This window comes from Salvelinus sp. IW2-2015, linkage group LG25 (genome assembly GCF_002910315.2).
Source record: "Salvelinus sp. IW2-2015 linkage group LG25, ASM291031v2, whole genome shotgun sequence".
NCBI lineage: Eukaryota > Metazoa > Chordata > Actinopteri > Salmoniformes > Salmonidae > Salvelinus > Salvelinus sp. IW2-2015.
The window spans coordinates 183,210-207,964 of NC_036865.1; the positions used below are offsets into that span (position 1 = coordinate 183,210).

The 24,755-nt window shown below is 43.1% G+C and overlaps 2 protein-coding genes and 1 pseudogene across 2 annotated transcripts in view; all 3 read right to left on the bottom strand.

The window, feature by feature from the left end:
• LOC111951656 (cadherin-23-like) overlaps positions 1–5,891 on the bottom strand; it is an 89,995-nt gene extending 84,104 nt beyond the window's left edge. Inside the window, exons 1-2 of the mRNA XM_070434814.1 lie at positions 5,754–5,891; positions 4,973–5,200 (exon numbers count right to left, since the gene is read on the bottom strand). Coding sequence (XP_070290915.1) covers positions 4,973–5,200; positions 5,754–5,873 — 348 coding nt within the window. The 5' untranslated portion in view covers positions 5,874–5,891. The remainder of the gene's footprint in view (positions 1–4,972; positions 5,201–5,753) is intronic.
• Positions 5,892–12,048: 6,157 nt separating this feature from the next.
• On the bottom strand, positions 12,049–17,844 carry LOC139022964 (cadherin-10-like; annotated as a pseudogene).
• Positions 17,845–18,152: 308 nt separating this feature from the next.
• The window catches only part of LOC111951671 (cadherin-23-like), a 115,415-nt gene continuing 108,812 nt past the window's right edge, over positions 18,153–24,755 (bottom strand). Inside the window, exons 22-26 of the mRNA XM_024134577.2 lie at positions 21,858–21,918; positions 21,261–21,409; positions 20,514–20,649; positions 19,041–19,429; positions 18,153–18,721 (exon numbers count right to left, since the gene is read on the bottom strand). Coding sequence (XP_023990345.2) covers positions 18,560–18,721; positions 19,041–19,429; positions 20,514–20,649; positions 21,261–21,409; positions 21,858–21,918 — 897 coding nt within the window. The 3' untranslated portion in view covers positions 18,153–18,559. The remainder of the gene's footprint in view (positions 18,722–19,040; positions 19,430–20,513; positions 20,650–21,260; positions 21,410–21,857; positions 21,919–24,755) is intronic.

Here is a 24,755-nt window from a genome sequence, read left to right on the forward strand (position 1 = left end):
ATCAATGTCATACCACGAGCAAGAATCCTAGTTATGACCATTAAAAAGTCATTAAAGACAACATCGCATTTTGGGATAAACTCTATTCGGCTGGAGAAAATGGCTTTGTAAAAATATTTCTAGCTGTCGACTTTAGAAAATAATTCAAACCTTTTTAGAAAAACTATAGACTGTTATCTATCCAACAGTAGTAAATATATGCATATTGTAAAATAAAGTTTCTTAGGAGGCCGTTTGAAAATGTGCACATATTTTCCAGTTTTTCAATATTTCACCTTGCAGCCATAAGTTAATATCACATTACATCTTTTTACAAATAGTTTCATTTTAAATCACATACGTTTCATAATATTAGATGTAAACCTGACAAGCTGGGAGGATGTACATAACACTTGAAGAGATACAGTTATGTGTTCCCTGTCCTTCATGGAGCACCAAATGAAACACTCATCATAACTGTCCCTTAAGTGTCCACGGACCATTCCCACGTTCTCAAAAGTAGAAATATTGTTTAGTTCTCCCATTTTGGGATTAGGATTTTGAACTAAGAGAAGCGCTTTGTTCTGGTTGACTCTCTCAATACTGCATGGCAGTTTCTACCAGGTATTTATGACCTGTTGTAAAGTCATAAAACTGTGGAGAGAGAGGCGGGGGGGGGGGGGGGGGACATTTTATTAACATATGTTCTAATTCAATCCAAGGCAATAACAAAACATTTTAAATTAATACAGTATAAAGCCATTGTTTATACAGCTATTTCTTTTGAGGTGGCTGTCCCAAACCCAGCCTCCTAAACTTTATGTTGGAAAATAAAGAAATGCAGGATTCATGTAATTTGTTTAACACTATTACTTCAATGGAACATCTTGATTTGTTCTATTATTACAATGAAAGATAGTGATCTAATTATTTGTTCTGTCTATTTTAAAACATCTTTCTCTGAAAAATGCTGTCCCCCCATGCTTTTAAAATAATGAATGTGCTTTAAGCCACAACCCTACAAATATCACAAGGTGATGGGATTGCATCCCCTCCACTATGGCCACATGGTGAGCAGTCTGTCTGCAAACATTTAGGATAAATGTTTTATTGTATTAATGTTTTTTTAAGCGGTGTTCTTGCCAAACTTTAGGAACACCTTCCTAATATTAAGTTGCCCTCAGAACAGCCTCAAATCGTCATACATGGACTCTACAAGGTGTAGAAAGCATTCCACACTGATGCTAGCCAATTTTGACGCCAATGCTTCCACAGGTGTCAAGTTGGCTGGAGTTCAAGATGGACCACTCTTGATACACACGGAAACTGGTTGAGCGTGGAAAACCAGCAGCGTTGCGGTTCTTGACACAAACCGGTGCGCCTGGCACCTACTACCCCGTTCAAAGGCACTTAAATATTTTGTTTTTGTCCATTCACCCTCTGAATGGCACTCACACAATACATGTCTCAATTGTCTTAAGGCTTGAAAATCCTTCTTTAACCTCCCTTGATGTTGAGATGTGTCTGTTACTTGAACTCTGTGAAGCATTTATTTTGGCTACAATTTCTGAGGCTGGTAACTCTAATGATAGTATCTACCTCTGCTGCAGAAGGTAACTCTGGGTCTTCCATTCCTGTGGTGGTCCTCATGATAGCCAGTTTCATCATAGTGCTTGATGGTTTGCGACTGCACTTGAAGAAACTTGAAACTTGAAAATGTATTGAAAATTCCGGATTGACTGACCTTCATGTCTTAAAGTAATGATGAACTGTCGTTTCTCTTTGCTTACTTGAGATGTTCTTGACATAATACGGACTTGGTCTTTTACAAACAGGGCTATCTTCTGTATACCACCCCTACCTTGTAACAAAACAAATGATTGGCTCAAATGCATTAAGAAGGAAAGAAATTCTACAAATTAACTTAACAAGGCACACCTGTTATTTGAAATGCATTCCAGGTGACTACCTCATGAAGCTGGTTGAGAGAATGCCAAGAGTAGGCAAAGCGGTCATCAAGGCAAAGGGGGCTACTGTGAAGAATCTCAAATATAAAATAAATGTTGATGTGTTTAACACTTTCTTGGTTACAGCATTATTCCATATGTGTTATTTTCATAGTTTTGATGTCTTCACTATTATTCTACAATGTAGAAAATATAAAAAAAAAGAAAAACCCTGCAATGAGTAGGTGTGTCCAAACTTTTGACTGGTACTGTATATGTGTGTATATGTTGCCTCATCTTTGTATCTTACCATTATGGAGTCTGTTACGGCACCGGCCAATTGAACATTGCATGTGCCATGCTCTACCAACTGAGCTACAGAGGACCACCATGTAGATAGTGGACAAGTGCACACTTTAGGAAGAAGTGGAGAGCAGGGGGGGGGGCACTAGCCCTCCAAGAGCCCAAACATTGACATCAATTTGGCCAATACATAGACGTCTATAATTTGCTATACTGTGCTCTACTGTTCTGTACTGTACTGTGCTCTACTAAACTTTCCCCACTGTCCTGTACTCTTGCTGTACTAGTGCACTACTTTACTTTTCTGAACTGTGCTCTACTGTACTGTGCTCAAACTCTCATTGAGTTTCTTACAATTGAAGAAAGGGCCCATGGACTCCTGATCTAGTGGTGTTTCAGTAGTGACACATTTCTCTATTGTCAAGTGTCAGTCAGTGGTGTAATGTACTTAAGTATAAATACTTTAAAGTACTACTTAAAACCTCTTAAGGATCCGCTCCTTTATTTCAATTTTAGCCTAACATGACATACCCAAAACTAACTGCCTGTAGCTCAGGACCTGAAGCAAGGATATGCATATTATTGATACCATTTGAAAAGAAACACTTTGAAGTTTGTTGAAATGTTAAATGAATGTAGGAGAATATAACACATGTCTGGTAAAAGATAATACAAAGAAAAAAAAAAACGTATTTTTGTATTTTTTTTGTATCATCATCTTTGAAATGCAAGAGCAATGGCCATAATGTATTATTCCAGCCCAGGTGCAATTTCGATTTTGGCCACTAGATGGCAGCAGCGTATATGTAKTGTTTTAGACTGATCCAATGAACCATTACCTTTCTGTTCAACATTTTGTATCAAGACTGCCCAAATGTGCCTAATTGGTTTATTAATACATTTTCAAGTTCATAACTGTGCACTCTCCTCAAACAATACCATTACATTATTTCACTGTAATAGCWACTGTAAATTGGACAGTGCAGTTAGATTAACAAGAATTTAAGCTTTCTGAGAATATCAGATGTCTATGTCCTGGGAAATGTTCTTGTTACTTACAACCTCATGCTAATCACATTAGCCTACGTTAGCTCAACCGTCCTGCTGGGAACCCACCGATCCTGTTGAAGTTAAAGTCGTTTTTMGGGGTATCTGTACCTTAATATTCATATTTTTGAGAACTTTTACTTTRACTCCACTATATTCCTAAAGAAAATAACATACTTTTTACTCCATASATTTTCCCTGACACCCAAAAGTACTCCTTACATTTTGAATTCTTAGAAGGAAAGGAAAATGGTCCAATTTACACACTTATCAAGATAACATCTCTGGTCATCCCTAATGATGATCTGGTGGACTCACTAAACACATATGCTTCGTTTGTAAATMATGTCTTAGTGTTGGAGTGTMRCTCTAGCTATCTGTAATTTAAAAAACAAGACAATGGTTTGCTTAACATAAGGAATTTGACATTATTTATACTTTTACTTTTGATACTTATGTATACTTAAAACCAAATCATTTTAGACATTTACTCAAGTAGTATTTACTGGGTGACTTTAACTTGAGTCATTTTCTATTAAGGTATCTTTACTTTCACTCAAGTATGACAATTGGGTACTTTTTCCACCAAGTGTGTRAATCATAGACTCTGTGAGACGGAGGCCACACATAGGCGACCACAAAGACCGATCACATGACATATAAGTCCAACATTTGCGCAAAAATAGAGGACGCACGCTTGCATGCATGCACACACTCAGACAAATCACATTGTGGTAAGGAACATGTTTCTAAACAGGAAGTAACAAGTCTCTTCTTCCTCTTTCAGTAAAATGGCACCACAGCCGTGGATTTCCTGTTATTGCACATCGTCATGCACTTCCTGTGTATCACAGTGTACTTCTTGTTCATATACCTCTGATCAGCCAACGCAGAACACATGGGATTAAACCATCAACCTGCTACTCATCATGGGGACACTTTAAATAATCAAAAAAAATTATATAGCGTACATGAAGTCTTAATATGCACTACATACAGGTACATCCTTCACAAATCATCTATAAACGTATGCCATACTATATAKAGGCTTTATATTTATAGCTCCTTAAGTAGGGAGCATTGCCATGTGAACATTGTCTTCAAATGCGTTYGAATGTGTTTTGAAGTCTTTCTCCATGTTCTGAGGCCTGAATAAATGATTTGCAAATATTAGTTTGATATATTATTTCAAATATTTCCTTATTCAAAATGTTTTCCTTATTTCATACAGCTTCATCATATTCGGTCACTGAAACCACTTCAAAGTTATTGACTCATTCAAAYTACCAGGAATAAGCCAGGCTAATCCTAGCCCGTCCATATGGGGAAATGCTTGCAGTACAGAGGAACACCAAGAGAGGGCAACATGTTTTCAACTGTGATTCACCTGATATGACTTCTGACTGAAGCCAGTTCAACAACCTATAGCCAAGTCACAAGTTACACAGCTACTGTCCAGGGGAGTGTTTAACAAGGCACAATGTTGTGTAACGTTCAGATAAAACAAGCATGRCTCTCTGACATGTAGACGGCTCTATTCATTATGTTCTGCAACATTTGCCTACTAAACGTGACCCTGGTAACACCGTGACCAAAACCCTGTCCAATTCAAATCATCCATGTTCSCTTAGCTCTGTGTGTCAGCCCCCAACCCCCTCCCACCCTTGACCTCTAACCTTTGACCCTCTCTGACTCACCGATAGTGGCGGCGTGCCGTCGTCCTCTACCATCACGGTCAGCCGGTACTCCTGCTGGCGCTCGCGGTCAGGTGGGGATGGTCGGGTCACCATCTCGCCGGTCATGCGGTCCATCCGGAAGGTGAGGTCCTTGTTACCCGAGGTGATGTAGTAGAAGAGCATGGCGTTTGTCCCGATGTCATAGTCGGTGGCCACCACGCGCAGGACGGACGTACCACCCCCCACATTCTAACACACACACACACACACACACACAGATAGATGGACAATAACTTCTTCAGCATCATGTGCGTAATACACTATCTTTTCTGTGTACTGTATATATTTCATCGTTTTTTGTTGTTGTTTTTATAGCAGAGTGAAATTCCACCCATTCATATTTTTGTGGGACTTGTATCCAGGCAGTACAGAATGAAATGGGGAGACAGGGTAGGGAGACAGAACGCTTAAAAGGCTTTGGGTCAGTGTTGGGGAGTAGTTCCAATACATGTAATTCAACTAGTAATTTAACTACATTTTGCAGTAGTTTGGTGGTAGTTTCACTAAATTCAGACCGAAATGGAGTTAATTACTTTTTTAAAACCCAGGCAAACATCCCTTTCAGATGTTATTTTTTTGGAAGCACTTTAAAAGTTGAATTGATAGATGCGTGTGTGTTTTGGTGTGTGTATAATATTCTGTATGTAATTGACTGATGTGTGTGTTTGTGTGTGTGTGCATATGATTGTATAGGCTGACTGATGTGTGTGTGTGTGTGTGTGTGTGTGTGTGTGTGACACACTTCACTGATGCTGACGTTGTAGCCCCCCTGGCTCTCGATGATGGGTGTGTTGTCGTTGACGTCCAGGATGTTGACAGTGAGAGAGAGGTCGCTGTAGTGGGGAGGCACACCGCTGTCCATGGCACGCACCTGTCCATAACACACACATAAACTACATTACCAAAAGTATGACGTTGCTTCCAGAGGCAGTTTGGAACTCAGTAGTGAGTGTTGCAAATGCGGACAGATGATTTCCGTTTCCATTTCACAATAACAGCACTCACAGGGCAGATCTATTATTATTATTATTTTTTAACCCCCATTTTTCTCGGTGCCACGGTGCCACGTTGAAAGTCACTGAGCTCTTCAGTAAGGCCAATCTACTGCCAATGTTTGTCTATGAAGATTGCATGGCAGTGTGCTTGATTTTATACACCTGTCAGCAACGGGTGTGGKGAAATAGCCAAATCCACTAATTTGAAGGGGTGTCCACATACCTTTGTATATATGTGACCCGTTTCAGGAAACTAGGCTTATGTCACAAGTCACTACTTCACAGGGGAGTCTTTAAAAAAAAAAAATGTAATCAAAATGTGTTTTTTGGTAGAAATGCCTTCTGGAACATGTGAACTTTCATGTGCCTTAATAACAAACATGTATGCCATCTGTAAATACGAATAAAATTGTTAAATTACTAGCCTTGTTGGTTAAAATACAGAAAAAAACAGAAATCTTTCCACTAGCCATGATTGGCTGAGGTAATGAGTAGGCTGGACATGCCGAGAGAGGAGCTTGTCTATTTGAGCTGGTCAGTCGGTGTTGAACGTGGCTTTTTTTTTTTATATATCAGGTAGCGGAGCTCCATAAGTGTTGATCTCCACTTTCTGCAGGATCGAGTTTCGAAATCCGTGATATTAGAGTAGGATAGTTAAAGAGATGGAGAAAACACCTGTTTTCCGGATTACATCTTCAAACTAAGGGCAACCGTGGCATGCCATCTCTGACAGGGAGACGCATCCATCATGCATGATGATGTATATGGGTAAGATAGTCTAGCTAGCTACATTTTCAGATATTAAATGTTTCAAATTTTGACAAAGTGGTTTTTATTTCAAGCTAAAGTGTACTGTTAGCTAGCTAGCTAATGTTAGCTGGCTGGCTCCCTAGCTAACGTTACGTGTATGACTTTATTRGTATCCCAGAACTGTTTGCTTTGCTAATTAGAGCCTAATGTTAGCTAGCTAACATTGAACRTGGTTGGTTAGCTCCCAGCAGATTCATGCAGGGTAGTAACAACATGATTTGGCACAATGTTCATTGTTGTTTAACTAGCTGGCTGGCTCGTTAGCTAACGTTACATGTGTGACCTTACATGATGTTCACCTAGCTACGTTTATTGTTTACCTAGCTAGCTACATGTCTTAAGCTAAAGTGTACAACACCCGTTGAATATGGCCGGTGTCAGTAAACACTCGCAAAAAAGCGTAATAAAATTGTTGCCAGCAGAGCTGGTTAGGCTGTTTTCGTGTTATCCAGAGGTAAACAAATCATCGACCAGAGCATCAAGTGTGCGCTCTGAATGCTCCGAGACCGAAACGAGATAGGTGGGGCTAAAGCTTAAGAGGGTGTGAACGATGCTGAATGGATGTAGGCAAAGAAGAACTCTTCACTAGATGCCAAAATATTCAGAGTCCATTTTCTCAAAAGTGAGTTTACAAGTTTATCAACTTTCAAAGCAAAATTACTTTCCCATTGTTCCTKAAAAATGCWATGTATGATATACCATTTTGTTGCCTTGAGTCTGTAGTTTTATCCAATTTAAAAAACAATTTCAAATTTTGCCACATAAGACCAAATCCAGGAGGTGCGTCAGATATAGTGTACGTGCACACACGTTCAATTACTCACACACATAAGTAGGTGGGCATACATATGGGTATACAGTACACTGCGGTATTCTTCTCTGAAGGAGAAGCCCGATATCTTACGAGTTCCAACCCAACTTTGCTATATAGTGACTTTTATCATATTTATCTTWACTTTTTTTGTACAGAAAGTTCACACCACTAAGCACTTCTGGCCATCAGATTCGATAGTTACTAACCTCGATTTAGACTTCAAATACAACTTKAACTCCGACTCAGCTGTTCCACTGTTCATACCGGACCCTATTCCTTTGTTCCATGGGCTACCAAAACACTGAAGGCATAGACGCAGGAGATAAGGTGGAGTCCTGGTGAAATTGAGGCGAAGAGAAAACCAAACGGCGCTCACCTCCGTTCTATTGGCAAATGTCCAMTCACTRAACAATAAAATGGATGAGCTTAGTTCGAGAATCTCTTATCAGAGACACTTGAAAAGCTGAAATATTCTATGTCTTACTGAAACGTGGCTATGCACGCAGTACTCGGTGGATTCTCCATGCTGCGGCAGGATCGGACGGCAGCTTCTGGAAAGTCGAAAGGAGGTGGAGTGTGTTTTTTCATAAATAACAACTGGTGTGCTGCTTCAAGTGTAAAGGAAATCTCTTGCTTTTGTCACCTGATGGACTGTAGAATACCTRATTGTAAGCTGCCAAGAGTTCTCATCTGTAATTATCACTGCTGTCCACATCTCTCCACAAGCCGACATCACACTGGCAGCCAACAAACTGTATGGGGCCATAAATAAACAAGAAACCGCTCACCAAGAGGCAGCATTTCTGGTGGGTGATGACTTTAACGGGGGAGACTTAAAACCATCCTACCTCACTTCTACCAACACGTCTCCTGTGCCACTAGGGGCGCTAAAACTCTAGACCACATTTATTCTACCAACAGAAATGCATACAAGGCCCTACCTCGTCCTCCCTTCGGCAAATCTGACCATGACTCCATTTTCCTGCATCCTGTTTACATAGAAAAGCTCAAACAGGAATTACCAGTGATGCGCTCACTACGGAAGTGGTCGGATGAAGCAGATGCGAGGCTACAAGACTGTTTTGCTAGTACAGACTGGAATATGTTCCGGGATTCATCAGATAGCATTGATGAYTTTACAGTCATGGGCTTCATCAATAAGCGCATGATGATGTTGTCCCCACAGTGACTAAGAACGTATCCAAACCAAAAACCATGGATTACAGGCAATATCCATGCTGGGCTAAAGGCTAGAGCTACCGCTTACAATGAACGGGCCAGGGACATGGACACATACAAGAAAGCCCGCTATGACCACTGACGAGACATCAAACATGCAAAAGGATAATATAGGAAGAAGGTGGAATCCTATTACAGCGCCTCCGACATTCATCGTTTGTGGCAAGGCTTGCAGACGATAACGGATTACAAAAGGGAAACCCAGCCATGAGTTGCCCAGCGATGCAGAAATCCTAAACTAGCTAAATGCCTTTTATGTTTGCTTCGAGGAATATAACACTGTGCTTTGTGTGAAAGCCCCTGTTTTTCCAGATAACTGTGTGATCTTGCGCTTCGTGGCCTATATGAGCAAAACATTTAACTTAAGGATTGGTGGGTCCCCTGAGGGACGGTTGAGCTAACGTTGGCTAATGCAAATAGCATGAGGTTGTAAGTAACAAGAACATTTCCCAGGACATAGATATATCTGATATTGGCAGAAAGCTTAAATTCTTGTTAATCTAACTGCACTGTTCAATTTACAGTAGCTATTACAGTGAAATAATATTATGCTATTGTTTGAGGAGAGTTCACAGTTTTGAACATGAAAAGTTATTAATAAACCAATTAGGCACATTTGGGCAGTCTTGATACAAKATTTTGAACAGAAAAGCAATGGTTCATTGGATCAGTCTAAAAACATTGCATATACACTGCTGCCATCTAGTGGCCAAAATCTAAATTGCACCGGGGCTGGAATAATACATTATGGCCATTGCTCTTGCATTTCAAAGATGATGATACKAAAAAAATACAAAAAAWATATAGTTTTTTTCTTTGTATTATCTTTTACRAGATCTAATGTGTTATATTCTCCTACAATCCTTTCACAATTCCACAAACGTCAAAGTGTTTCCTTTCAAATGGTATCAAGAAKATGCATATTCTTGCTTCAGGGCCTGAGCTACAGGCAGTTAGATTTGGGTATGTCATTTTAGGCAAAAATTGGGGAAAAAAGGGGGCCAATCCTTTTAACAGGTTAAAAATCACAAGGCAAAMGCTATACCAGGACGCATTCTCAAAGCATGCGCAGACCAGCTGGCAAGTGGCTTCACATACATTTTAAATCTCTCCTTGTCCCAGTCTGTAATCCTGACATGTTTCAACTGACCACCATTGTCCCTGTTCCCAAGAGCTCAAAAGGTAACCTGCCTAAATGATTATTGCCCTGTAGCACTCACATCTGTAATTATGAAGTGTTTTGAAAGGCTAGTCATGACACATCATCCCAGACACCCTAGACACATTCCAATTCGCATACTGCCCCAACAGATCCACAGATGATGCCATCTCAATTGCACTTCACACTGCCCTCCCCCACCCTGACAAGAGGGGAAATAACTAATGTGAGAATGCTGTTCATAGACTACAGCTCAGAGTTCAACACCATAGTCCCCTCCAAGCTCATCACCAAGCTAGGGACCCTGGGACTGAACCCCTCCCTCTGCAACTGGATCCTGGACTTCCTGATGGGCCAGCCCCCGACGCATGACTCCWACACTATTATCTATTATTGGTASGCCTGATCACCAATGGCGATGAGTCAGCCTACAGGGAGGAGGTCAGAGACTTAGCAGTGTGCCAGGACAACAATCTCTACCTCAATGTCAGTAAGACAAAGAGCATGCCCCTATCCACATCGACAGGGCTGTTGTGGAGCGGGTAGAGAGCTTCAAGTTCCTTGGCGTCCACATCACCAAGGACTTAACATGGTCCACASCCGCACAGTCATGAAGATGGCACGACAGCACCTCTTCTCCCTCAGAAGGCTGAAAAGATTTGGTATGGGCCCTCAGATCTTCAAAAAGTTCTACAGCTGCACTATCGAGAGCATCTTGACTGGCTGCATCACCGCTTGGTATGGCAAATGCACTGCCCTTGACCGCAAAGTGCTACAGAGGGACCGCCATCTCTATTTCAGGCAGTGTCAGAGGAAGTGCCTAAAAATTGCCAAAGACTCCAGCCACCCAAGCCATTGACTGTTCACTCTGCTACCGTCCGGCAATCGGAGCATCGGCTCTCGGACCAACAGGCTCCGAGACAGCTTCTACCCAAAAGCCGCAAGACTGCTAAATAGCCAGACTGCTAAATAGTCAATTAATGGTACCCAAACTATCTGCACTGACTCTGTCTTGTACTGACCCTACGCGCARTCACTAGAGTATATATACACACTCACTACATTGACACTCCCATACAAGATCAACACACATTCATATGCACATCCGCACACACATGACACACACACACGCATACCGACACAACACACACATACATACACATTACACACACGCACGCACTTTTACAGTCCTTTGCTGCTGTTACTCTGTTCTTTATTTTACTCTTATTATTATCTATCCTCATGCATAGTCACTTTACCTTGCCTTCATGTACATCAGTGGAGCTAATGAAATGTTATGGAAACCATGTGTTTGATGTATTTGATACCATTCCACCCATTCRGCTACAGCCATTACCACAAGCRCGTCCTCCCCAATTAAGGTGCCACCAACCTCCCGTGATGTACATACAGTATCTACCGCAAATACCTCATACCTACACATTGAACTGGTACTGATACTCCCTGTCTGTAGCGCCATTCTTGTGTATTTTATTTTATTATTCTTGTTACTATATCATTTGCATTATTATTTTTATACTCTGCATCGTTGGGAAGGGTCCGTAAGCAAGCATTTCACGGTAAGGTCTACACCAGTTCTATTTGGCGCATGTGACAAATAAAARGTTATTTGATGTGTACGCACATAAGGACACACCCACCGGCAAAACATACATTTTAAAATGAGAATACTTAATTCCATAACGCTATACAGTGCATTCGAAAAGTATTGACTTTATCCACATTTTGTTACGTTACAGCCTTATTCTAAAGTTGAGTAAATRGTTTTTTRCCCTCATCAATCTACACARAATACCCCATAATGACAAAGCAAAKATGTGTTTTTAGACATTTTATCAAATTTATAAAAACTAAAATATGTCTGTTCAATTCAATTTAKATAACTATTCAGACCCTTTACTCAGTACTTTGTTGAAGGACCATTGGCAGTGATTAAAGCCTCAAGTCTTCTTGGGTATGACGCTAGAAGCTTGGCACACCTGTATTTGGGGAGTTTCTCCTATTCTTCTCTGCAGATCCTCTCAAGCTCTGTCAGGTTGGATGGGAAGCATCACTTCACACCTATTTTCAAGTCGATCCAGAGATGTTGAATCGGTTTCAGATCCGGACTCTGGCTGGGCCACTCAAGGACATTCAGAGACTTGTCCCGAAGCCACTCCTGCGTTGTCTTGGCTGTGTGCTTAGGATCAGTGTCCTGTTGGAAGGTGAACCTTCGCCCCAGTCTGACGTCCTGAGTGCTCTGGAGCAGGTTTTCATTAAGGATCTCTCTGTCCTTTGCTCAGTTCATTTTTCCCTCGATCCTGACTAGTCTCCCAGTCCCTGCCGCTGAAAAACATCGCCACAGCATTATGCTGCCACCACCATGCTTCACCYTGGGGATGGTGCCACGTTTCCCCCAGACGTCTTAGGTCTCACTTCATGTAGCGTTGTGTTGTCTCTCTTGTCGTGATGTGTGTTTTGTCCAATATTTACAGTTGATGTCGGAAGTTTACATACACCTTAGCCAAATACATTTAAACTGAGTTTTTCACCATTCCTGACATTTAATCCTAGTATAAATTAGTCAGTTAGGATCACAACTTTATTTTAAGAATGTGAAATGTAAGAATAATAGTAGAGAGATGATTTATTTCAGCTTTATTTCTTTCATCACATTCCCAGTGGGTCAGAAGTTTACATACACTCAATTAGTATTTGTAGCATTGCCTTTAAAATGTTTAACTTGAGTCAAACTTTTCGGGTAGCTTTCCACAAGCTTCCCACAATAAATTGGATGAATTCTGGCCCATTCCTCCTGACAGAGCTCTGTAACTGAGCAGGTTTATAGGCCTCTGCTCGCACACGCTTGTCAGTTCTTCCACAAATCTTCAATGGGATTGAGGTCAGGGCTTTGATGGCCACTCCAATACCTTGACTTTGTTGTCCTTAAGCCATTTTGCCACAACTTTGGAAGTATGCTTGGGGTCATTGTCCATTTGGAAGACTAATTTGCGACCAAGCTTTAACTTCCTGACTCATGTCTTGAGATGGTTGCTTCAATATATCCACATCATTTTCCTCACTCATGATGCCATCTACTGTGAAGTGCACCAGTCCCTCCTGCAGCAAAGCACCCTCACAACATGATGCTGCCACCCCCGTGCTTCACGGTTGGGATGGTGTTCTTCGGCTTGCAAGCTTCACCCTTTTTTCCTCCAAACATAACGATGGTCATTATGGCCAAACAGTTCCATTTTTGTTTTCATCAGACCAGAGGACATTTCTCCAAGCTGTTTAAAGGCACAGTCAACTTATGTATGTAAACTTCTGACCCACTGGAATTGTGATACAGTGAATTATGAGTGAAATAATCTGTCTGTAAACAATGTTGGAAAAATGACTTGTGTCATGCACAAAGTAGATGTCCTAACCGACTTGCCAAAATTATAGTTTGTTAACAAGAAATTTGTTGAGTGGTTGAAAACTAGTTTTAATGACTCCAACCTAAGTGCATGTAAACTTCTGACTTCAACTGTATATATATTTTTTTTATCCCCGTACCCGCAGGGAGCCTTTTGCCTTTTGGCAGGCTGTCATTGTAAATAAGAATTGTTCTAACTGACTTACCTAGTTAATAAGGGTTAAATCAAATAAATAAATGAATAAATGGATGTGACACAGGTTGTAACCTTTGAGCAGGTAGCGGTCAACAGACTCTCGGTCCAGAGGGGAGTTGTACAGAGATCTCTCCATTGGTGTGGTTCACTGTCCGGATCTCAAACACATCCTGCATGTTTCCTGCCACCAGACTGAAGTTCACCTGAGAGAGAGAGAGACAAAGAGCAGAAAAATAGTTCAACTAGGCTTGCTTGATCGATCTCTCTTCTCTTTCTTTCTCTCTCTCTCTCTTCTCCCGCCGCATGGTGGTGGTGGTGTAGCTGAGGCTAGGTCTGTCATGCTATACATGGTGTGTAGATATAGGCTGGGTCTATCAGGCGTATAGATGGTGGTGGTGGTGTAGCCGAGGCTAGTCTAGTCGATATGGAATGTGGTGCAGATGAGGCTGGGTCTAGTCATGTCATGGATGGTGGGGTAGATGAGGCTGGGCCTAGTCAGGTTATGCTAAGTGGATGAGGAGAGTGTAGTGGGGAAGAGGCAAGCGACTATGGGCGGTGGATGAGGTGTCAGCCGGAAGAGGAAAAGGGGCGAATAAAGAGGTGGGAGGGTAGAGGGCTTGGTGTGGTCAAAGGCACTAAGGAACCTTCATCTGTTGTTGGGGGGAGGCTCTGACTAGAAAGAAAGGGCAGGTGGTCAGGATGGGAGATGGAGATGAGAAGGAGGAGGAAGGTGAGTCTGAGGACGATGAGGAGGCTTTCTTTTCAGACTCCGCCTCAATGGGTCCAGAGCTGACAGACAGTCAGGCAGAGGTCAAAGTACAAGGTGAGGAAACTGTCAAAGTTCCCGAATGAGACTAAAGGGAAAAAGGTTCATCTTTAAGCTTTTTTTGTTGTYATCCGGGAAAGTTTGTGAGATCAGTACAACACGCTATGAAAAATGAGGGGCATGGTGTTCTCTCACCCAGGAAATGTTTTAGGTTGAGAAAGTGGGTCACAACTGTGCGTAAGGGTCTAACTTCAGACGCTGTTTAGATTTAAAATTGGCATGGGGCTTTTTGAGCTTTACTATTGGTCTCTTTCTTTGCTGGCTGTTCTCCCACTTCTTATGTCYACTCTTCGGGTAGGCTCGCTTAAAATAAATGGCACCAGAGATGAGGGAAAAAGGAGGAGAGGAGTCTGTTGGGTGAGTATGTAAAACCCCCAAAAATACAGGTATTGTTTCTGCAGGAGACGCATAGTGATGTGGTGAAWGAAGTCGATTGGGGGCTCTGGTGGAAAGGGTCAAGTGTGCTGAGCCATAGAACAAATATTAGTGCAGGGGTGGCAGTCCTTTTTGCACCGGGTTTGGCCGTTAAAAATTTGCTCCTCAAAGGAGGTGTGTATGAGTAGACTGCTTGTAGTAAAAGCAGAAATTAACAACAGGGGTTTTGTCCTTATAAATGTGTATGTGACTAACGCAGGGAGAGAGATGGGGCGTCTGTTTTGGTGTCTTAGACAGGAACTCTCACAGGTAGCGCCTGAGGAGACGCTGGGGGTCGGCGGGGATTGGAACTGCATGATGGATTTCAGGGACATCATTAAGCAGTTTGACCTAGTGGATGTTTGGAGAACTAGATATCCCAACACAAGACAGTATACATGGGTGAACAGGTCTTTGGGGCTAGGGTGAGTGCAGCGCGACTCGATCAGTTTTACATCAGAGCAATAGGCTGTTGGGCGCTACCATTCTCCCGGTGGGTTTTTCGGATCACCACATAACCATAGCTCGGCTATCTAWTTCACCAGGGCCATCGGCAGGCATCCTATTGGAAGTTAAATGTTAAGCTCTGCCACTTTTTYATCAGGTTTCCAGACTTTTTGTTGGGGGCAGCGAAGAGAGGAGTATGAATCTCTGAGTCAATAGTGGGATGTGGTAAATATAAACATTTGTATTTTCTGTCATCAGAATACAGCTCTCCCATCCTTAGAGGCTAGGAGAGTATTGGGGGTACTCGAGTGTAGTATCAGTGAAGTGGAGGTAGAGCTGGTTTGGGCAAGGCTAATTTAGCTGAATTACGTAGGGGCCTGGGCAGTTTTTTCCAGGTTAAAGCAAAGGGAGCACTTGTAAGAGCTAGGTTCTCCATGCTCAGGGAGATTGCTCCTTCTTCTTTGTTTGGAAAGACAGAGCGGTGAAGCCAAGGGTATGCATTGTCTGCGGCTGTCGGATGGGCGGGTGACCTCTGTGGTGGGGGAGATGCGGGAGCGGACTGTGGAGTTTTATACTGAGTTGTATAGGGCAGAACTGTGAGATCCAATATGTGCTCAGGTGTTGTTTGCATAACTCCCTAAGCTCTCTCTGGCACAGAGGGATGAAATGGACATTCCCCTATTGTCCCATGTATTGGCGGAGGCCGCAACCCAGATGTCCCCCAGCCGTGCACCGGGGGTCGATGGAATCCCAGTGGAATTGGACTGGACTTCTTTTGCGTGTTGCGTGAGTGTGTTGGGGTAGGAGAGTTGCCGATGAGCTGCCGACRTGCGGCTGCGGGGGGAGGAGGGGTGGGAAAACCCCGGAAGTCCTGGCACAACAAACAGGACTAACATATCTTAGGCTGCTGGAGAGATTCCTGTGGAGGTCCAGGAGGCACTGACTGTACCAGTAAGGGGGGTGTTTGAGATGCCAAAGGGGGAGGGTCCACCAATGTTTCCACCACAGCAGGTGACAGCAGAGACTGGGGACCGGCAAGGGGGTATGGAGGACTTGTTGCACTTTAACACTCCGAGCCTGGGGGAGTTGGGGGGTGGGAGGTAAAGCCCTCTACAACCTCTGCATTAAGGTGAGGAACATTTGGAGCCTGTCAGGAGTGAAGGCACATCAGTGGCAGGGGGTATGGTTGGTTTTAGATGGAGGAGGCTCTACAAACTCCCAGTACGAAAGAGGTCAGGGGACCTCAAGTGGAGGGTTCTACATGGAGCCCTGGCCACTAATAGCTGGTTGGCACYGGTCGACCCYGGAGTCAGACAGGGGAGTCCTTTCTGTGTCATGAGTGAAACTGTGCATTATGTGTTTTCTGTGTGCGCCAGGTTAATGCCATTAATGTCTCTGTTGGAATGTTTGTGTGAGTGTATGTTTATAATGGGGTACAGGTATTCGAATAAGGAAAAGGCCAATATGTGTTGTTGAATTTTCTGTTTGCTCAGGCAAAGTTGGCTATTTGGCTAACAAGGAGGAACAGGATCAAAGGTGGGGGGGATAACAGACCCTTTACTATGATTTAATGGGATCTCTGCGCGCCTTACGGTGGYATTTGAGTTCTATACAATTATRAACAGTATGGCGATGTTTAAGGAGATATGGTGTGTCGGGGAGGCCGTCTATATAACTGGGGAAGATGGGTTAGATATACAGTTGTAGAAGTGGTGAGGTTTTGGTTATTGTGATGTGTGATGTTGTTTTGTATCGTGGGGTAGAGGGCAAGGTGAGTATGCAGCACAAAAATTCAAAAGTCTCTCTCTCTAACCAGTGCATTATTCCCAGCATCTTTGTCGCGCCCCAGCACCACAGCCACTCTCTTCCCGACGGGCGTGTTCTCTGGAATCTCCACCGACGAATCAGATGTGATATCAAACTCGGGACTGTTGTCATTCTCATCGAGTATGGTGATTGACACCTGCCACATGTATAGACACAACCAATGAGAGATTGCCATTGACAAGGAGGATGGAATGCCACATACCTTTTGATTTTAATATGATTAACACGGTATGCTGTTTAAAAATAATGAAAGAACATTTGTGACACATACGTACACACACGCACAAACGTAATTAAGCTTTTCATTAAAACTTTAAGGCAGTTCTCCAGACTGAAGACGGAAAGCAACACGTACCTTCTGCAATTTCCCCATGAGATAGCAATAACGAGATGAAAACAAAGCTGGTCATTAACTGACATTTTCTACAACAGAATAGATGAAACAAATTGTTACATGGTTCATTATTGAAAACAGGTGAGACCTGACAACGGGCAGAGATGGGCAAAGATACTTTCTTGTTCAAATGACAAAATACTCTAAAGACCAATGTWTCAAAATGCCATTTAAAATACTTCTGCAAAGTGTTGTATCAAATCACAATATAATTATTTGAGGTATTTTGTTATTTTCAAAATACAATATACTTTTGCAAGTACATGCCTTCACCACAACATTCTCAGTTAAGGTAACAATATGGGATAGACTGTGATATGGTAACAGACTGTGATATGTGGTTGTTTACCTACTTTAGTTGAATGCAACGACTGTAAGTCACTTTGGATACGAGTGTCTGCTAAATTACCAAAATGTAAATGTTTATGTAAAAATTATTATTGGCCTTGTTTTGGGGGCAGAGCTCTTTAGAATAATTCCCAGCATGCTTTGCAAGTGTTCATTTTTATATTAACATTCTGGTCATTTACCAGACACTCTTATCACACCATAGTGCCATCAGACTTGCAGGGTGAAAAGGGGCCACGCAATTGTTAATTTATTGTGTTACTTTTTGGGGGATTTTACTTTTGTTTTATTTAGTAAATATTTTGTTAAATCTATCTTCTTAAAACTGCGTTGTTGGTTAAGGGCTTGTAAGTAAGCGTTTCACACTAAACAACAGTGTTGTTTTTGACACATGACACATAKAATTTGATTTGATTTGAAAATTGTGAACCGCTTAAGAAAATGGAATTTAAAAGTACAGTATTTTAATATATAAAAATGTTTATGACATGTCTCAAAAGTATCTTGTTACAAAACACATTGGATTGTAGTTCAGGCCAGTGAAATACAAACATTTTAAAAATACTTAAAAGTAATTCAAATACCTATTTCAAATACATATAACAGAAARACTGCCCATCTCTGACAACAGGGAATACACATTTACAAGCAAATAATGTCAAAACAAGAAAAAAWAAGAAAAAAAAGAAAGATTAAAAGAAAGAAGTGACTGCCGTACCACAGTGGAGTCTTTTTTTGGTCCCCCATCGTCAGCCACTACAGTCAGGGTGTAGAGGTCCCCCTTCTCTCTGTCCAGCAGCCCTGTGACTGTGATACGACCCTGCGGATGGACAGATAGATGAAGAGAGKAGGAAAAAGAGAGGGAGAGAAGAAGGAAAACACATGAACAAACAACCTGATTTATCCTAGTTTGAAATATACAGTATAAACCTATTTTGAGCAGAGGACAGTATCCAGCAGGGTTGGGGTTCAATTCAATTTCAATTCAGTCAATTCAGGAAAAATGATTTTCAATGGAAAATTGTGATTGGATTTGTAGTTACTTCCTGAATTTAAATGGAATTGGCCTTAACACTACAGTCCACTAAGAGTGAAAAATGCTAATATGGTGTTACACCCTATCCTGTCCACCGACTCACTGTGATACTGTCAATCTTGAAGAGGGTGAGGGCGGCTGGCGACGTGTCCGGGTCGAAYCGATACGACAGCTGGTTGAGGTTGTCCGCCGACTGCGCCTGTACCTGCACCACCTCCGTTCCCGTGGCGATGTTCTCCTGGAGCGACACCTCATAGCCCGCCGAGAAGAACGCCACTGCCTCGTCAAGCTCATTAAGTAAGGTCACGTAGACCGTGCAGAAGCCCCGGTGGAACGGCGGTGCCTGGTTAGTAGCCGACACGTTCATCAGGTAGCTGGTCTTGGTCTCGTAGTCTAGGTAGTCTACAGTGGTCACCAGGCCCGTGCTCACGTCCACATCGAACTTACGGTCGGACCCGGAGACGAGGGCATAGGCCACCGCACCGCCATCACCTGGATGGAGGGGTGGGAAGACAGGGAGGAGGTGAGGGAGTTGCAGGGKAAGGTGTAAAGGGAAGGAMGTTTGGAGAAGTGCAGCWGTTTTTTTCTCAATATGAAATAATTTCTGGGTAACAATAAAGTACATTACTGTGATTGTTTTGAATTTAAATGCTCAAAAAGTAACAAAAATAGCTTCTTAGCAAGAGCAATTTCTCAAGCAAGAATTTTGCTAGGACTGTCTGGGAGTGGTCCGAGTGGAGAGGGCAAAACTGAAAACTATCTGTTATTGGCAGAGAGGCTTGGAACTCTTTCTTATCGGTTTATTAACTACTACTGATGTCACAAGGCAGGCCAAAACTCCATCCCACCCAGGCTGAAATTTCAGGAGGTATTTTCAAACAGCTCTTACACTAAAACGGAGTACGTAGCCATGCATTGTTGCTACACACACTTATCTAAAATGTCCAACCACAATATAACCAAAAATCTATATTCTGCTGTAACAAAGAGACATTTCCAACTTTCCATGACAAGTGGGCAGGATATGACATCAGTATGTTCTCAGAGGTGATGTAGACCAAAGTTGTAGTGTTTGGTGACTGTCAACATCACAGCAACAGTCCTCCCACACAGTGTTTGCGCTACACATTACAGGACGGGAAGTGAATAGAGGAAGCCCACACAGAATAGCAGAAGTAGAGGGTTAAATGCCACTCAGATTAATTATGCTCAGCTAAATGCCAGTTTCAGTACCGGGGGCAGACAGCACAATACAACTCAGCATAAAAGCTGTATGAGAGTCATATAACACCAATAACTATGGAGGRGGGGAGAGCCCTCTAACACCCCACTTCATTGGCTTACTGAGGGACACCCCTGTAGCATGATGTACTACAGTACCCATAATGCTCTGTACAGTATATTCCGTTTTATTTTCGTAAAGATGTTCTGAAGCTGACAATGTTGTCCTGTCTCTTTATCAATACATACTAGTATGTATATGTATGTACATTACACTGTATTTATTATCAATAATACCAGCTTGTACAGAGGGCTATGGGTACTGTAGTACATTATGTTACACTACAACACCCACCGGTGTCGGGGTCTGTGGCTCGAACTACGATGACAGAGGTGCCAATGCCAGCGGTCTCCCTCAGGCCCAGGCGGTTGTACTGCTGTTGGGTGAACACTGGTGGCTCGTCGTTGGCGTCTTCCACATACACTATCACCTGTAGGGGGAAGACAGAGAGACTGGGAGTCAAAGAAGTATAACTGGACAACTACTCACAAGTTTACAGGTGCCCTTTATGTTATACCCCTACAGCCCTCTCCCGTTTGCCCCATACTCTACTCCAGCCCTATACTCTAATATGTCCTGTCCAACACCCTCTCATCTCCCAATAGACAACCCTCTCTCTCCTTTGTTATTTTCAAAATCCTGCCACATATCCTCTCCTTTTTCCTCCCTCATGTATGACCCCAACAGTCTCCTCTTCTATGTTCTGCCATATCCCCTCTTCCCTCCTCTTCTCCCCTCCTTCCCCATCCCCTCTTCCTCCCCTATCTCCTGCCTCACCCGTACAAAGCTTCTCATCCTGCCCTGGTCACTATTTGTAGGCCTCCACCTCCAGCCCTGTCCCCTCCCTTCCCCTCCTCTGTCCTCTACCCAGTCTCCCACTACCCTCCCCTGTATCCTCCTTCCATCCTCACTCGTCCGGAGCTCATTATCCTGCCCTGGTCACTGTTGTAGGCCTCCACCTCCAGCCCTGTCCTCTCTCCCGACCCGGTCTCCCCTCCTACCCTGTCCCCCTCTCCCTCTCTTCCCTCCTACTCTACTTACCCGTACGGAGCTCCTCATCCTGCCTTGGTCTCTGTTGTAGGCCTCTACCTCTAGCACGTGGGAGCTGCTGCTCTCTCTGTCCAGAGCCCTCTGGCCCCGGGTCACGAGCCCCGAGAGCTCATTGATTCTAAACAGACTTTTACTGTTTCCTACACATGCAGACAGACAGAGATAGGGAGACACACACATAGAGAGGGGGGGCAGAGAAAGAGGCAGAACGAGGGGGATGGGGTGGGGGGGGAGAGGGGAAGGGGAGAGAAACAGAGAGGGAGTGGTGTGAGAGAGGGAGAAATGGAAAGACAGATGTGAGCTGCAGGTTAAGAGTGATCGCGTGCAAGATGGCCATGAGGGTATTGGTATAGATTCAAATATTAATACTAGAATATTACCAACAGTAATCTGATACTGCATTTTGTAAATTTATCATTGAGCTTTCAAATGGCTAATACAGTATGACTCCAAATAAACCGTTATGATTATGCATGCAGGGTATGATTAGCGTGCAGGGTTGTTGTTACCAGTCTTTTGTGTGTACTTGTTTTTGTGCGAGCAAGTGTGAAAAGTATCTCCACCTGGCGACTGGGAAGTTGTACTCACCAGAGAGGATCTTGTACAAAACCCTGCCGTTCTCCCCCTGGTCTGCATCTGTGGCCTGCACCTGCACACACAAACACAGAATAAAACTTAACACATATTAATAGCACAGCCATATGCGGCCATTATACTTACTTACAACCACAGCGACTTGAAACCACATAAATAGGCCTATATAGCTACATAAACATTTACACACTCGCACACGAACACATGCATGCCCACAGACACACACGCTGACATTCAAATGTACCTACATGTACACTTTTAGAGGTGCTATCTAGAAACTAAAAGGGTTCTCCCTGTCTCTCACTCTGTCTATCGCTCTCTCCCTCTGTGTGTGTGTGTGTGTGTGTGTGTGTGTGTGTGTGTGTGTGTGTGTGTGTTGTGTGTGTGGTGTGTGTGTGTGTTGTGTGTGTGTGTGTGTGTGTGTGTGTGTGTGTGTGTGTGTGTGGTGTGTGTGTGTGTGTGTGTGAGAGAAGAGAGGGACCTGCTTCAGTCTCATTAGCTTTATAAAGAGATGTGGAAGAGGAGAAAGAGAAGAGGGAGAGGGGTAAACAGGAGAAAAGAGAGTGGGGGGTCAGAATGGTGAGTGATGAATAGGATATTACACAGTGGAACGCAACACTTTGGCTATAAAAGTCGTGCAGAACTTCCCAGTACGTGTTAGCTAAGCTTAGATGTTGTGATTGTAAGTATTTGCAGTGTTAGTGCTTTAGATAGTGTTGGAAATTGACATTGTTTTAGGCTCTCCCAGCTCTCTTACCCTCTTTCTTCCCTGTGCGTTCCCTAACACTCTCTCAAAGAAGCAGTAAGGGAAAGTTGATACTGGAAGTGACTGAAGAAGTTAGAGTATATTCTAGTGTGTGTGTGTGTGTGTGGTGTGTTGTGTGTGTGTGTGTGTGTGTGTGTGTGTGTGTGTGTGTGTGTGTGTGTGTGTGTGTGTGTGTGTGTGTGTGTGTGTGTGTGTGTGTGTGTGTGTGTGTGTGTGTGTGTGTGTTGGGTCAGTGTAAGTGCATACATCGAAGTATGGAGTCACAGTCAATGTGAGAGAGATGGTGTTGGACAGTGGAAGATGTCTGAACGCTCTGGAGTTTGTGGTTTGTTTGTGCGAGTTTGTCCTTTGTGGGTCCAAGATGAAGAGAATATAGAAATGTATAGGAATTGGATAGTAATGGGTGGATGAAACACATGGATAGACCAAACAAAGAGAGAAAAAGGCACAAAACTGTGATACTATTTACTGATTGATAACTAATCTTGAGGAAATTAACTGAACTGGATATTTCGTATTGATTTGAGACCCACAGAGAGAGGATTTGTTGCAGTGTAGGGAGAATGGTGATCTCTTTCTATGAGTATTACATTTGCTTTAGACTCAACAGTACAAGAAGCAGAAAAGAGCAAAATGGAGAGATAGAGTAGAATAGTGTGAAAACTGGTAGAGTAGTGTGTGTTACAGGTGGCACGTGTGTGTGGGTATGTCTATACTGTAAGAGAGCTTGGATTCAATATCTTTGTGTCTGAGTGTGTGTGTGTGTTTGTGTGTGATGTGTGTGTGGAGTGAGAGGTAAAGACTAACGAGACGATGGCTGCTCCAGTGACCTTTACACACAGCTTCACTGTCATTTGGTCTTAAAATAATTTAACGTCCAATGTTTTTCCCCTTAAACTGATAAGGCATGCTTTGTCCTCATCGAATTAAAGACTATGACACTTACAAATGTTATTGTGCAAGGGGGGGGGGCAGAAGTAATGAGGGGGTATAGCAGGTGGGGGGGGTACATTTTAATAACCCGATTTGTATTACATTGAAGAAACCCTGTCAAGCAGCGACTGTTGTGTAGTCATTAATTTAATAGCTACCCAATTGGTACAAATGCCAAGTGTGTGTGTGTGTGTGGTAATGCACTTTGATTACCATGCAAAGCTTGTAATAGCCAAACAGCTGAAGCTTTGGCAACACCATGTGTGTGTGTGTGTGTGTGTTGCAACTCCTTCAGGGTATGATGATAATAACCCCTACTAAATATGCCTAAATCAACTTGGTTTGGCTTGGCCAATAAGGCAAGACATTTCATATCAAGAGACCTGCTGTGTGCCCGAGCACACACACACACACACACACACACACACACACACACACACACACAGATGTCCACACACTTCTCAGCTAACCTCATTCTGAACTTGGCGACCATGAACACAACAATAAACACCAACAGTGATCCAGCGGTCAACATCTACTTCACAGAGCCACCACTACATTTCAACCTCTACAGCCTCCCCATCTCCCTCTTCCCCTCCCCTGTACTGCTGTGTAGCACTCAAATCTGTAATCATGAAGTGCTTTGAAAGGCTGGTTATGGTACACATCAGCTCCATCATCCCAGGCACCGTAGACCCACTTCAATTTGCACACCACCCCAACAGATACGTAGATGACACAATCTCAATTGCACTCCACACTGCCCACACCCACCTAAATAAGAGGAATACCTATGTGAGAATGCTTTCCATTGACGACAGATCAGCATTCCACACCATAGTGCCCTCCAAGCTCGTCACCAAGCTTGGGATCGAACACCTCCATCTGCATCTGGATCCTGGACTTCCTGACAGGCCGGCCCCAGGTGGTGAGGGTAGGCAACGGTGGTAGGCCTCATCACTGGCAATGATGAGAAAGCCTACAGGGAGGTCAGTGACCTGGCAGTGTGGTGTCAGATCAACAACCTTTCCCTCAATGTCAGGAAGACCAAGGAGCTGATCGTAGACGACAGGAAAAGGGGGGCGAGGTATGCAGTGTAGTGGAGCGGGTCGAGACCTTCAAGTTCCTCAGTGTCTGAATTACTAAGGACTTAAAATGGTCCACACACACGCACACAGTCATGAAAAAAGCGG